This window comes from Zosterops lateralis (genome assembly GCF_965231275.1).
Source record: "Zosterops lateralis genome assembly, chromosome: 1".
Lineage (NCBI taxonomy): Eukaryota > Metazoa > Chordata > Aves > Passeriformes > Zosteropidae > Zosterops > Zosterops lateralis.
In genome coordinates, this window is record NC_139762.1 from 111,788,392 (window position 1) to 111,804,756 (window position 16,365).

A 16,365-nucleotide genomic window follows, 5' to 3' on the forward strand; every position below is an offset into this window, starting at 1 on the left:
CCTTCAGAATTAAAAACATTTTAGGAAGTGGAATTTATAAATAGATAACACCAATAAAGTTGATATCAAATAACAATAAAAATATATGTAACTTGTGCAGCAACAACAAAAGCAGACTTGTCTCAGGAGTCTGTATATGTATGTATATATAAAAACGTTATGGCACTAGGTCCTAAACTGATTTATTCAACTAGCTGCTACAATTCTAATTTTGCTTTCATGATAAAAAAGATGCTTTCATTTGTGAATTCTTTTTTTTTGCAGGTGTCAAAACTCATCTAGATGAGCTGTAGTTTCCATTTGAATTGATAATAATTTACTTAAACCTTTAAGTGTTTCTCTTTAGTCTAAATAATATAATCTGGTATCACAAATCTTTAATTCACCCTAAATTAAATTTTCTAGTGAAGACCAAGATGTGGTATTAGATGTCCCCTTGTCATGGAAACAGAGTTCTTCATATAACCAAAGGAGCCCTCTGTATGAATTCCTAAGTTATGTACAACTCTTATGCCACAACTCTTCCTTTTTCTCAGAATTTTTCCCAGAAGGAATTCTGACAGCTGGATAAACACGCAATTGGTGAGCAGCTGGCTCATGGTTGGACACAAAGAGTTACTGTGAACAGATTTAACTTAGGCTGGTGACTGGTCACTAGTGCTGTTCTTCAGGGCTGTGTCCTAGGCCCAGTGGTCATCAACATTTTGATCAATGACTTGGGTTCAGGACTCAAAGGGGTGCTAAATAAGTTTGTGGATGTTATAACAATTTGGAGGAATTTTTGACTCCCTCAAAGGCAGAGAGGCTTTATAGAGAGACCTCATCAAATCTGAGGGCTGAGGAGCCTCCAGCCATATGAATTTTAACAAGGGCAAGAACTGGATCCCAGTTCCCCAGATCCTCCTTCGAGCCCATCTTGTAGATGGGCGTCATCTTTGCCAACTTCCTGTCAACTGAGACCTCGCTGGTTAGCCAAGACTGATGGCAAATGGTGGAAAGTGATTCACTGAGCACCTGTGCCAGCTCCCTCACTGTCCTTCAGTGGGTCCCATCTGGCCACATAGACCTGTCTGTGCCTGACTGCTGCAGCAGATCACTGACCATTTCACCTTGAATTATGCTGGCTTCACTCTGCTCCTAACCCTGTCTCTCAACTCAGAGGTTTGATACTAGGCAAATAACTGATCTTACTATTAAAGACTGATAAAGAAGGCATTAAGTACCTCAGCCTTTTCCTCATCCTTTGTTGTTATGAGAAGGCAGTTTGAAGAATCGTGCTCTTTCAAAAAAAATAGCATCATTAGCACTATTTTATAGAGCATTTTATAAAGAAAGTGGTGTTGTATTTTTAGAAACAGATGTTGATAATTTAACTTTTTATAACGTTTCTCATGCAAATATATATTCTTTAAAAATACTGGTCAAATTAGAGTCTAGATATTTAAATACTCATTCTTTGTAGATATGATCATGAACATGATGAAGTTCAGTTTTTGTATAAGCAATGTCTTCTGCAAATAGGTAAAATTAAAATATTCATCCCAAGCATGAGTTTTGAAAATTTTGAAATTTCCATCACATGTTAAATTCCATTCCCAATTACCAGGTTTTGAGGTGATGTCATTAGATAAGATATGTAAACGTATGTAAATGTGTACAGAGCCTCAAGAAACAAATGAATTATGGTTATATTGTGAATAATTTAGTGATCCTATTCAGAATCTTTCCAGTGCTCACTAAAACTAATGACAAGTGATTTGGGAAAAATGGAACACTGCCAAATTAAAGTCTTTGAAGTGTATCTCATTCTTTCTGAATCTACTGAGCACTTACAATGAAGTTCAAAACTGAGAAGGACTTTTTAATGTTTTTCAGGATACATTATCATGTTCCTCATGGCCAGCATCCCCAGGACTTAGGTGGGAGAAAAGATGGTGTGATCTTCGATTAATTCCACTTCTTCATTCACGATTTTCCCAGTACCTTCCAGGATCAGATTTGTGCAGGTAAAGAAGTTCTAAAAGCTGAAACTTGACTTCTTGGTTGACAGATGTATGCCCTAGGGAGTTGCTTTGTTGGAGAAATTGCATTATTAGTTCCACAGCAGCTGACAGAGACATGAAATATAGGAACTTACATGAAGGTCTTTCTAGGTCCACCTTGGCTCATATTCTTCTCTGACATCAACTGCAACCACGTGTGTGGGGAGATGATAGGTGATCTTTCTACTTGCATCTAGTACTCAGCACCTTTTGCAGTTTGAGATGAAACATATGTCATCACATATAATAGCTCCTAATGCTCCTGTCCTCAAAAGCTTCTTTCTAAGTTGCTTGTTTTTATATCTGTTGTTTTTGCAATGCATTATGGCATTGAGCTCTGCAATGTGATTTTATTTTTATATAGAATGTATTTCCTTCTGTTTGTGTTAAATATGTCATCTGATACCTACAATGGGTGAAATAATCTTGTTTGAAAGCAGCAAGGGCTGGCTGCCCCATGGGAAAGATAAGCCAAGAGAGAGAGTGGCAGTGATGCTGGACAAGGCATTGTCCACCCAAAGATCCTATCCCACTGCTCCCCATGAAGGAACAGAGAAGCCTTAGGGACAGTCTTCAGAAGAGTCCATCATGGTTAGGTGGGGCTCAGTTTAGGCTGGGAAGTCAGCCTAGAGGTGCAAATCAGTGGGATACATGTCCAAGCACAGGAGTAGCTGCAACCATACTCAGGTGAGGACCATGAGGAAGAGCCTGAGCTGATAAGCATCTCCCAGTTCTTGTACTTTGTTGCTTTATGTTTATAGCTACAGTAGGGTCTTGGGGTTTTGTTTCCATATAGCTAAGGTTATTTTTTCCCATGTTTTACTTGGTATGTGTTAACACTTAATTTCATTGCCAATTTGTCACAATCACTGGGATAGCTGTCCAAAGCTCATAGGTTTAACTTTATTGCATCATTGTAATGTGTTGACCATGACTAGATGCCAAGTGTCAACCAAGCTTCTCTATCAGTCCCCTCCTCAACAGGATGGAGGGGAAGAAAATAAGATGGAAATAATCTGATGAGTCAAGATAAAGACAGTTTAATAAAGCAAAAGCAAAGGCCACACATGGAAGCAAAACCACAAAAAATTTGTTCTCTACTTCTATCAGCAGATGATGTTCAATCACTTCCTGGGAAGTAGGGATTTTGTACATGTAGAAGTTGCTCTGGAAAACAAGTGTCATAACTAGTTAATGCCCTCCCTCCCTTCCTTTCTCCTAGTTTTCATTGCTGAGCAGATGTCATATAGTGTAGAATATCCTTTAGATCAGTTTGGGTCAGCTGTCCTGGCTCTTTCCTCTCTCGATATTTTGTTTCCTTAGCAGGTTGGTGAGGAGGGAATGTTGGCCCAACAGCTCTGATGCTGTGACAACAGTGTTTACTGATAGCCAAAATGTTGTGTAATCAATATCTTTCTAGCTACCAATACAAAGCAAAACACTATGAGGGCTGCTGTGGGGAAAATAAAATTCATCTCAGAAAGACCCACTATAGACCTAGAACTTGACATTATTTAATTTAATATTATGCTAATAAATCAGAAGAAATTAGGAGGGGAGACAAAAATATTCTGTAATGACTACTGTTTGCAAAGCAATGAAATAGAAATGAAAGTAGCTACAAAGTTCAACAAGGCAAGTAAATAAGATCATACTTGTTAAAAGTTTTATACATGTAGCTCTTGTATGGATTCATTTATCATCTGTATACATAAGAATGAAATTCTCATAGTGAACTACTTCTGTGAGCTCTAGTATGTAATGACATTATCTGTAGGAAACCTGTGTACAAGTACAGAGCAGGTTACTCCATAATTTCTTCTTCTAATCAATCCCCTAGGAGTTGATTTATGAAACTCCCAGAAAATGGGGGAAGAGAAGTCTTCTTCAATCTGTTTGGGATTTTTGTGGATTTAATCTTATTGTTTCTTGTCGGTACTCAGTGAACATTTGAAAGTTGCACAAAAGCTGTCCACTGCCTCATTTGGTTCTTAGGGCTGTTTTTTCTTAGAATTACACTGCCTAAGTCTGCCAGCCATTTCTCCTATTCACAGAGCTGAAATTAATGCAGGTTAGGCAGTAGTTGTTGTAGATCATTGTGGAGCTAAAGCCAGTCTGCAGCTTTTGACTGGTAATAGCAGGATCATATTTACTTGGCTGCATGAACCTCGGTCTGCTGAGGAGCAATGGCTGGCTCAGGTAGGCAAGGTGTGAACCAAAGGCTGCAAAGGCTTCTTGGCTAAACTGAATTGGAGCACGATGAAGTCACCAGAGAGGCAGGAGGTGTTTTATTAAATTCTGTGAAAGCCTTCAGCTCCATATTTAACAATGAAGCATAAAGCACCCAAAATTGTAACAGTCAAATCTGAGATCTCTTCTATTGTACACTGCAGATAAGTTATTAAATTGAATAGAACTACTCACAAGGAAAATTAGCACATAAGCAGCTGTTCATAGATCTAGGGTTTTAAAATTCAGTCTTCTGCATCAATAAAAAAACAAGCTTAAACTTCATATAATAGAACTTGTACGTTACAAAGGAAGTGTCTTAGGTAGTAATGATATTCTGGAAATTTGAATTTCTAGAAAATAAAAGTATATTCATATAAAACAAAATACCTGAACTCGTACTCAAACCTTGAAAAACTACTCTGATAATTTTTCCTTGTGTCCAATAATGCAGATGCATATGAGAGAGGAAGTGGGTTTTTCTTAAAGCATAGAACCAACAGTTTATGTTGCTAGCAAGACAATTTATAAGACTATTTTAAATTACTGCAAACATTTTTAAATGTTACTCGCACTCAGATTTTATTATGAGAGAAAGGTAGGTACTTTTTTCAGAGACTGCTAGAAACATCAGCGTAAAAGAAAGGATATTAAAAATAATATAAGGAAACAGCATAAAATGAAAGCTAATTCATTATATTTTCCATAGTTAGTATTTACAAGGCTGTTTTCATGATGTAAATCAAATAACTTTTTATATTTCAGAACTTGATATGGAAATATATTGTTCTCACATACAATATTAAACCTCATAGTAATTTTCTAGCTTTTCTAGTGGAATGGTTGAGACATATAAATTCTGGAGGGTATTCATGCAGAATTCTAGAAGACATCCAGGTTAATCTTGAAAAGCTTATTAATTTCAAATATAGCTTTTGTATTCCAGAAGGCCCAGAACCTGAAACATGTAGTTGAATAAGGGTTTATCCATTCTCAATTTTTTTTGTGTATTATAAAGTGATCAATGTACTATCTGTTCCCTATAGTACAAAACATCTATTTAATACTTTACGTTTTCAGGTTTGCATAGTATTATGGAATTGGAGTGGTAGACTTATTCAAGAAAATACTATTACAATAATCTAAGGCTATCTACACATTCACAAGTAATTTATTAGGTAACCATGTATCATACTATTGATATTTGGGTAATTTGGTATTGACACTTGGATAATAATATCATTGATTAATGATTTTGTACTTGTTTACACAAGTGCACAGTGTAAATTCCTAGGAGCAGTAGGAACAATCTGATGCCCCAAATGCACCAGATTCACTGTTTTTGTAGTGTAAAGGAAATTTGTGCATGAGGATTGAATCAGGAACATATTAGGGTTTTTGTACTTGTGTAAATGTTACACATTAATAGATCTCTTGGATCCCTGCTTTGATTTGTGATAGACTGTAGAAACAAGGCAAGTCCTGAAATTGGTGCTGTTTTTCTTAAAAGAGATAATCAACAATTTTGAGCCCATGCTATGGTCTTCATGTAAGGATTAAAAAATTTATTCTGGAAAAATTTGCTATTTATATTTATATGCATCTAAATTAAAGGATTGAATAAATAAATGCTAGCAACATTACCTGAAGATTCTTTTATCTTCCTCAAATCATCCTCAAGATTTTACCAGAATTGTTGTGAAAATGAGTCTCTGAAAGAAGTCTGTCTTGGTTGGTATTTTTGTGAATTTAAAGAAAAATCACTGTCCCTGGGGAAGAAAACTAAACTGCTGGATTTAAATTAACCACAGAACCCTGCAAGATAAGTGTTAATAAAAGCCTCATTATTCTGCAAAAGCTGGTTCTCATGCTAGAACATTCAAAGCAAAAGCATGGCTCTAGTCCATTTTTATTGCTTCTCATGACTGAAGAAACAGTCTTTTTCAACATGGATTAAGTGAAGACATATATTAGCCTTACATTCTATACAGCTAGAATAAAATTTTAAGAGGTAACAGACCCCAAATGAACAGCTTTTCAAAGCTGGTATCTGTCTTCTGATGCCAGAAACTGTCATTGGTGACACTCAGTTTTACCCTGAAGATAACAGGCACTTTGCTTGAGCCATTCTCAAAGAATCTGAATGATGTACTTAAACTATGAATTGATCATTAACGGTTGAGTTTGTAGCAGAATGTCAGCAGTGGGACTTGGTATTCTCTGTATGTTCAGTAATCTCCTACTCTGGGATATGGATGATTATTGAGGTTTTTCGGTTTGGAAGACAGAGACCAGTGAGCCTTACAAGAACTTTTAGCAAATAAGACTATTTACTGAAGAAACTCAGTCTATTACTGCTTTAGCATGTGAGAATTTTTCTCTTGTTCTATAATTGCTCAGTGCCTGCAAGTGAGCAGTCAGTCTATAATGCATTATAGATTTTTGTGTATGTGTTTAGATTGGTGCTGGGGGTAGAGGCAGAGGTAGGAGTGTATTTTGGTAGTGATCCTATATTCAGAAATGGAATTGGAAAAATCATTAATGCTACCTGATCAATTTTGACTTCTCCAAGTTTTCAATCAGTAATTTAGAAGAGAAACAAATTTCTGTTAGTTTGAGCAGCCAACAAGGGGCCTCCAGACAGTAATTCAACTGTATTTAGACACTGTATTATAAATAAAAAACAAGTGTGTTTGGAAAAAAATACTGGTATTCATTGTATTTCCCAAATTATTGCCTATGATTTCCAATGCACTTTCCTTCTCTGTAGCCTGCTGTATTAAAGTATTGAGTCTTAAATATGTATCAGCTCTTACACTTGTTCAGCTTCTGAGGTTGTACAGCTTGATGGTCAAGGTTCTGTGGCGCTGCTCTATGGAATTTTTTTATAGTCTTATGGAAGCTTAATGTTGTCTGAGTTGGCCTTTTAGAATGATTGTTTTAATATGTCAGGTATTTATACAGCAGGAACAGCAGCATTTTGTCAGTGTTCACTGGCTGACCTTCGTTGTAGTTGAAAGAAAAGCATTTCTACAAGTATTGTTAAGATGATATGCTAGAAAAGATAAAATTTCCTTCTGACCTGATGTGTTATGATATGTCTATAGGCAAAATGCATTCCAAGTAATTGCTGTGGATGGGGTTTGCAGTGGAATAATTCAGTGTCTCTCTGCTGAAGACTGTATTGACTGGCTACAAGCAATAGCAAGTAACATTTCCAACCTCACAAAGCACAATGTAAGTATGGATCCAAGTAAGCCAGAAGGTTTCCCAATCATATTTGATTATAACTGTCATAAAAGCCTAATGGGTTCACACACGGAATTATCTGCATATAAACAATGCTTGAGGCTGTCTGAGAGAAGTCAACTCAAGTTTGTCGTCAAATCAGACTCTGTGAGAAATCATTGAATGGGAAAATATTCTTCCCTACGGTCATACAGTTCACTTCATTGCTATCAGAGTTATTCGCTTCTTAGCAATACCAATTAGGATTAGAAGCAAAGACCAGACACACAGGAGGAAGCCAGGTGTGATGCAAGAACATAAAATACAAAAGTTATGTACTTTCTTCATGGTACCTCTCTACAGAAACTGGTATAACCAGATCTGAATTAAATTTTAGGTCTGTCTAGGTGTCATTTATCAGGATGGGAAAGGCAAGGGGTTTCTGTAGTGTAGATACAGATATTCATTTTCAGCAGTGATTAAATGCATTTATCCTTTATGCACTGCCCTCTTACGATCTGAGCTTGCAGGATAGATACCACTTTTTATTGAAGCAGGAATAAATGTTACGTATAAGTTTTTCCAAATACTAAGTTCATTTGAGAGGTCTTCTGGACTTGCCTGGAATGAATTTACATTTAAAAATAAACATGTAGTTCTTCCTGTATAGAAATCTATATGATACCTTCCCTGGTTTTCCTCAAAAACAGAGAACACATGGGGAACTCCATTATTCTGAGTTGAGTTGTAACAAGGAAGCCCTTGAGGATTTAATTTATATTTCCTTAAATCTGCTTTAGCTTCCCAAATCTGTCTCTAAATTTGCTTTTGTTTCAAATATAGGGAAAACACAGTGAAGGAAGTTGTATTTTTCGGAGATTTATAATCAAGATGCAAAACTGTGTTCCATCTGGCAGCAATATGTAAAAGTCATTGTATTATAAAAACATGACAGACATGAATTCATCTGCCATCTGCAAGCTTCCATGCAGCACCCGCAAACTTTATGGCTATTTATTCATCCTTAAAATGCTGTTGCTATGTAGAACCTTTCTTATCTCCCTAGGCATCCTGACAATTGAGGCTTCTGGGTTTTTTTTCTCTTGCCATCTTTACTTCAGTCTACTAATGGTTTCTGCTCCTTAAATCAGTGGATTTGTTTGCTTGTAACAATAGACAGAGGCACCTAAATTTTACAGGTGTTTTGAAACACTTCAGCTCTGATGAGACTATAATTATGGTAACTTAGCACAACTTGAATTTTGGTAATGCAATGTTATTACATGATTTTTTTTTTGTGAGTACGGTTTATAATTCTACCCTAGTTTCCATAAAATACAGAAAGAATTTATCTAATGTTTTATATGAGGTAAATAGCCTAAATTATGCAGCTATTATGCCAATCTTTGTATTTACTTTATCCCAAAGACATCCTGTAAAGTAGCTTTGAGAGTTAGGGCTTATGATAATTATCCCTGAGTCTATTTTTGGAATTATCTTATTTGTTCATAGCTCTTATGAATTTATGGAAAACAATGACTCTCTCCTTCCTGTAATGTACTTTTCTTTTAAATTGTCACTTGCCAGAAAGAATTAGTTATTTGACAGCAAACATGATAAGTGAATATAAGAAAACTTAGGAACACAGAGGGAGGAGAAAACCAAACTGTTGAACAGAAGAATGATTAGATGTGATTAGAGGTCCCTGTATTTTCTTTCTTTACAAGATGGTTATTGACATACACATACTGTTGATGTTAGCATTTTTCCTGTCTGAGAGAGGTGTTTACTGACAGTCATTCTGCCTTATTGTGTCATCCAGTGCCAAAGAAACAAAGAGAGTTAAGGAATTTATTAAATTCTTTGGATAAATTGATCAATTTTTAGTTTCAATTAACTTCTTATTCCTATCTAGAGGTTAAAGAAAATAATTTGTTTCATTTAAATACCATGTAGGTCATAGAAATATTTATTTACATGATGTTTTTCATATCTATCTACCTTTTGAAAAAGAAGGAAACCGAAAGAAAGAGAAAAAAAGACTATAACACCTAGATTGCTTATGAGAGCATTTCCTTTACCCTTGTATCAAACTTGGGCTCTGTAGATTTTGGTGGGATTTCTCTTGCCTAACTTTAGATGTCTTCAAGCAGAAAATCCAGAGTGAATCTTATTATTTACTGTTGACATCCATTTTATAATGAAATCAATTCCCTCAGGACATGTCTGTATTTCTTTTGACTGGTAGAGGACCCTAGAGTCCTAGGGTGGTGAGTTCATACTTGATACCTAAGGAGACAGAGATATACCCTGATATCCTGTCATTGGTGTTTTGAGGGGCCAAACCGAGTTTCTCTGAATAAATCTCCCAAAGAATAGCCTGGATATTTTTGACCAAAAAAAAAAAAAAAAAAAAATAGCATACAACTCTCAGTCAGAAAATCTCAATTATTTTACTCTTTTACACTCAAACTGGCGGAAAAAATTATCTGATGGTTCAAACACCAAAACTGTGAATAACAAATCCTATGTTCCCACATGATGTATTTAATAGTTGTGAATATGGGTCCCTGGCTGCAAAATAGCTTGTTGAACCTATAATCAATTAATTTTTTATAAGGATACTGTCAAAAACCTCTTCTCTCTTGTCATCCATATGTGACACAAACATGATGTGACTGAATTGCAGGATCAGCAGTATACCCAGTATCTACCAAGGAGATAAGAGAAATGGAGATGTAGAAGCAAAAACAAAATGCCCTGACATGATCACCATTTTTAACAGGCAGTGTTGCTAAACTGAATGGAGTCTGGAAGGTGGTGTCTTGAAGCAAACACATTTTTGCTGCAGTGGTTAGACTACTAATCATTGTACAATGTGAGCTAGAACTCATATTATTATGCAAAAAGACAGTTAAAATTTTAATGCAGAGATATAGAAAATTTTATTCTGACTATTAAGAGGAGATTTTAAAAAAATCCATGTGCTAACTGATGTAGTTTACTTCATTTCAGATTTTCTTTACAGACAAACCTCAGGTATGCACTCCTTTTCTTCATCTTCAGGAGGTTAGCAGAAATGTCCTCTGGTGTTTCAAGGATATTGAGAGTGATACTGCGAATTTTAATTTCTTTAGGTCCCAAGGAGCACACTCCCATATGAGATGAAATACATTAAAATTGCATGACATGAATGGGCTTGCACACTTGTATGCAACCTAAATGCACTCTATATAAATGCACTGTTGGGAGTGACTTAATATTACACTGTAATTGATGAGGTCATGAATCTTTAAGGATCATTCGTTTTTGAAGATGGATTCCTCTCCAACTTGAGTCACTTGAATTGCATCTGTGTTAAAATTCACTAGTTCTGGCAGTGGCCTCAAAACCCAGAAGGGTTATATTAAACCTGAAGTTTTGTCTAAGCAATCCTGATACTGAAGTTCATGTGCTCAAATCTGAATATGCTAAATTGAACCTGGGCTTGGGAACTCTAATTCCTCTATGAAATGATGAGGTTCTACATCTTTTTGTTGCCAATTTGCATGGCTGGCCAAAGCTACTTAAAAAGGGAACAAGCTGCTGCTTCTTTAGTTGCTAATGACCCAAGTAGGAATTTTCAGTTCAGCTGTTCAATTCAGCTATGAACTATTTGCCTTTCCATGAACTTTTAAATTGTATTAATTTCAGTGGTAATTGATATTGATTTCTAGTCTTTAATATCTCTTTTGTTAAATAATTTTAGGATGACAGTAACCAATTGGTCATGTAGCTTTTAAAGAAATTACACTCTGGAAGAGTCTAAGAAAATACTTCAAAATCATGTGCTCTATAAGGAGCCACCAGTTGCCAATACATCCCTAATTCATGTGCTGCAATTGTCAAGAAACTTAAAGGCAAATTTTTTAATGGCTTTAGTACAGTGAAAATTAGACATTTTGGGTATTTTTGACAAAATAATAATAAAAAATTTGTTTGAGTTAGCAACTTCTAGGATATAGCTTCATAGAATCTTTGGGGATTTATCCTCCCCACTCAATATTTGTCACTTATCCATTGCTTTCTCTTTACCAGATTTTTCTATGGTGAAGGCAATGATGTTTCTTTTCCCTTTCCTCTTCCATAATTTCTGTGAAAGACGCTGTAACATTTACACATTTATGCTTTCTACCTTGAAGCCAGCACTTGACAGCAAAGAAACAATATGAACTTTATCAGACAGGAATGCAGGCAGCTGAGGTAAAGTTTCTTAGCAGGAGGTGGCAAAACGTTTTAAGATTATCTTGAGAATGTCCACAAGTACACATAGTTGATGGTAGAAGCATCTCAATAGCATGAAAGCTAGGATTAAGAAGTCTACAAACTGAGTATTGGCCCAATCGGTGTATTTTCCAGAACCTAAGCTTTTGTTTTGAACAAAGTTTAAAAGTTCAATTGAACTTTTTTGGTATACTTAAAAACTAGTGCCTAATAAAAGAAACTGCTGCTAAGAGAAAAAAAAAAAAAGGTTTCACACTTCCACTAGAAAAAAGAAAATAATACCTTATCTTTACAATGCTGAAGTTTGGGTACAGGGATTCTTTAAGTCACGAGGTAGAAGAGGAGACAAAGAGTGAAAAGCAGGAGAAAAAAAAACCCTGATTAGACTAATAAAATCTGTTCCACTTGTAGGAAGAATAAAATATCACAGGACTACATTCAGTGTTAGCAAGTTATTGAAAGAAATTAGTAGAATAGACTTTTTTTTTTCTGGTGGATGCTACCACCAGTAAGAATATAGTGTGGAATGTTATATTACATGAATAAATCAATATCAGTCACATGAAGTAAACAGTTTTCAAATTTTAGTTTTTTAGTTACAATACAATGGCAAACCATCAGAATGCTCTAATATTAGTAATTTTCGAGTTTTCAGGGATTGTATGCTCTTAAATGTCCTATGATCTGTGTATTACAATACTATTTATCTTTTTTTGGTTATTCAGCTATGCATGTTGGAAGCAAATGCAAAAATACCAACACTGATATCAAACCTCTTACATTATATTCTGTAGTAGTTCAAAAATCAAATACTGTCAGTAATTTAGAAGTTGAAGGCATCATAAAATGAGGGCCAAACAAAGGGAGAATTATAGAAAGTCTATAATGTATTACTAATAGTATATTTTTACATACATGATTCATGTTTCCCATGGCACAAACACTCAGATAAATTGGACATTATTAAGCAAATATACATTCAACAGTTTTTAAAGCACTATTAGCCATTCAGCAGGTGGTCATAGTGTTCTGACACTTTGAGTTTTGTTCTGCATTCCATTCTCAACCTTGTAAAGAGAATATTATACAGATAGTCATTCCAGTATTGAGATTGAGGTCTCTCTTGGAAAATTTAAAAACCAAAACTTGATACACTTGTAATGTACTGCTGCCATTTTTTATGATTCTCTTAATATCTACATGGATAACTATTGTCAGTACAGCATCAGGATTACATAACATAAATCAATCCTATTTTTCCTCTTTTTTTTTTTTTTTTTTTTTTTTTTAAATGAAGGCTGTTATCAGCTGCACAATTAAAAACACATTTGTTTCTATGTCAGTTTAATCAAGTGTTACATGTGGCCTTGTCTGATATTTCCTTATGTAAAGTAAATTATTTTTGGCAATTTGAGGTGTATCTTATTTTACAAACTTTTTATTTGTACGTTGTTTAAGGAATTGTGGATAATTTTACACCCTCTGAAATGTACTGTAAAGAGATTTAAGTCTCGCCAAACTGTATTGCTGTTTCTCCAGTGTTTTTCATCTGCATGTCTGCATAATATACCTGAGTCTAAAGGACAATGAGGCAAGTAGGAAAACAGTGCAAGAAAAGAAATTTTGAGAAATGTTTCTTCAAGAATATTTATTCCAGAATTATCTGGGAAATTTGTAACAAGAAACTTCTGTCTTCATAGTTGGAGTATTTGTTATGACACATTCTGATTATGGTGACAGCACTCATCATAAAGACATGCAGTCTTGCAGAATTGCTTTGGAATATATGGAGGAGACTTCAAGTACTCATAATAGGTTTTCAAAATAAATTAAATTTTCTTTCTGTGCTTCTCCAAAATGTTACATCTATTCATGCTTTTTTTTAATAATGTCTTTTTTGTTTTGCTGTATACAAGTACACAACTTTTGCAGTGGTCAGTAACATCTGATAAAAAATATTAACACCTCTATTAGTATTGTATAGAACTCTGAAATACAATTTAAGAGAAGCAATGTCCCTGGGGACAATACAATCAAAAGCTCTTCTTATTAAATTTATCTGTTTAATGTAAATCTTATAAAAAATTTGCAACATTCTGGCAGAGAGAATATTTTTGCAGTTTTATATATGATGCTCTCACTCAGTAAAGAATCCCTGCACTTTGATTCATCCACTTTTTTATGGAGTCAGATTAAATTTTACCCTTGTGCTAGTATTTAAATTAGAGCAAAACGTCCATATTCAAGATGTTTGTTATTCTCTGCAGATTTATATCAAGCTCTGAGACTCTCTTACCTATTCTATTATTATTGAAGGCTTAAGTTAAAACATTATAATAAAAACTACAATATTTTTAGTTACAAGACACTTTGGAGAAATGTCAGACTTGCTCTCAACATTCCACCCTGGTGAAAGGTAACAAGAAGCGTGTCATTTAGGGGAAAAACCCAAAACCAAACAACACCTCTTGATTGATTTTTAGTGGCAAAAAAATGATGACAAAAATAAAGGAAATAGGAGTCTAACTGGGAATACAGGCAAGCCATTTGGAGGTTTGCAGAGAGGTAACACATGGAGGAAGAAAGGACTCATTATAAGTTGCCCTTTCATGCCAAAATGCCAAGCTGCCCTTTCAGTAGCAGCTGGAGACTTCCAGCTACTATAACCTAGTTTTTGTTGTGCAGTAAAATGTTCAATATTCCACAATTGGTTTATTTTCAGTGAGAATGTGATAAAAGTGCTGTTGAATCACAAAGTGCAGTTGATAAAATAGCAACTGGGAAGTGGGAGGCTAGGCAATAATAACCTTTTTTGTATTCCTTCTCTTTGCTATCTTAAAAAACCCACAACAAACACAAATATAATTATTTGTATTTAAGGCAATGTTATCTTGTTTTGACATCCATTTCCTCTTACTCATTTTAAAAATATTTTTAAAAGGTAGATGCGTAAGAAGTTTTGCCTTTCTTCCATGACCAGAGAATTAAAAGATAAAAAGACTGAAAAGAAATTTAAATGCACTCAAAAAACTATAAAACATCTCAGAGTATACATTATTAGTAGCCTAATGTGTTGAAAGCACTTTCTCCATTTGGTTGTTTTGCTTCATAGAGTGCCATGGAGAGCAAGAGCATTCAAGTAGTGCACAGCTTATATTTGCCTGCAGAACAGAAGGGAGTCAGAGGAAGAGGCAGAGGTGTGAGTAGAAGAGAGGGGTTCCAGCCATTCCAGTACAGGTTTTAGAGGTTAGAGCAAATACGCCCAGGCAGGCAAAACAACAAACGATCGCTAAGCTGCAGAAGAAATGAGCCCCAAATACTTGGGACTTGTCATTTCTCTGTTAACAAAAGGTATTATGAAACTCTGTGACAAGTTCATCATCTCCTAAAAATACCTGTGGTAGTTAAGTGGCAAACATCTGTGGGGGAAGTCTGAAATGTCTGAAATTATAGCTGTGTTGATCACCTATGTGGCACCATGATTGCAAGGTGGTTTGTTGGTTTTTCTCACCAGATTGTTTATTTCAGAGAATGAGGTAATTACATCCAAAACTTGTTTCAGGCTGTCATTGAGGTCATGAAGTCAGGCTTGAAAAACTGAGAATGAAGCACCTTGTTTCATTCTCATTTCCCAGTGCATGGTACTCTCTGACTTACTGTGCTGAAAAACTATTAATTTCCTTTGAGAATTATTACCTTTTTGAAAAGTTTATAATGAGTGTATGAAGGGTTCTGCTTTTCTTCTTTTTTTCTAATTGTTTACAATTTTTTTTTAACAATTTTGCAGGGTCTAAAAAGGCATTTGCCTAATGATGCCAATCAGGAACTGTAGTATAGTGAATCAAAGGATATTTTTACACTGCATTTATGAAATCACTTGATACAGCTTTTATCTAAATGTATAAAAAGTGTATGAAACAGCTTTTTGTTGCTCTGTCTCTTTCTGAAATAAAGCCTGCAATCCTTTACTATATGAAATAACATCTCAGAAGCTATTAATCACATATATTTGATCAATATTAAAATGAATATACATTTTTATATTTGATGCATGTAATCATGTAATTCTTATTTCCCAATTTTCCTTTTTTTGTGAGCCAGTTACCAGTTATATTTGAGTAGTTTATCAAGAGAGCACTTTATGTGCTAAAGAGTACATAACAGGTTCCTAAATTCTAGCTTTATATGAGACTTCCTGTGATAGGAAAGGCAGTCACTAATTTTTAGACACACAAAATGAAGAAATCATAAAATACTGCTGGAAAGGAGGCAACCAGGCAGTTAAAGAATGCCTGTCCATCTCACCTGTGACTACTTAATGTTTCAGTGTCATAAAATACAACATAAAATGCAACTGGGGGATAATTTGGTTTGTATTAATCCTTACACTTACTTTTAGCTGTATTAGCAGAAAGGTGATGTAAGGTCAATGCCGATACACAATTTAGCTTATCAACATGATCAATTCAATTTTATTCATAAGGCTACTTTTTAAAAGTCAGAAGGCAAACATTATTTATATTTCTAATTACTACTGATAGATATTCTACTTCTCTTCCAGTGATGCATTGAAATCACACAAGCAGTAAAAAGTGGTTTTTTA

The 16,365-nt window shown here is 34.9% G+C and overlaps 1 protein-coding gene across 2 annotated transcripts in view; it reads left to right on the forward strand.

Annotated features, from left to right (window-relative positions):
• SNTG1 (syntrophin gamma 1) overlaps positions 1-16,365 on the forward strand; it is a 307,633-nt gene that overhangs the window by 210,485 nt on the left and 80,783 nt on the right. For both annotated transcript variants that reach the window (XM_083877299.1, XM_083877300.1), the window contains 2 exons: positions 1,876-2,006; positions 7,379-7,508. In XM_083877299.1, coding sequence (XP_083733425.1) covers positions 1,876-2,006; positions 7,379-7,508 — 261 coding nt within the window. The remainder of the gene's footprint in view (positions 1-1,875; positions 2,007-7,378; positions 7,509-16,365) is intronic.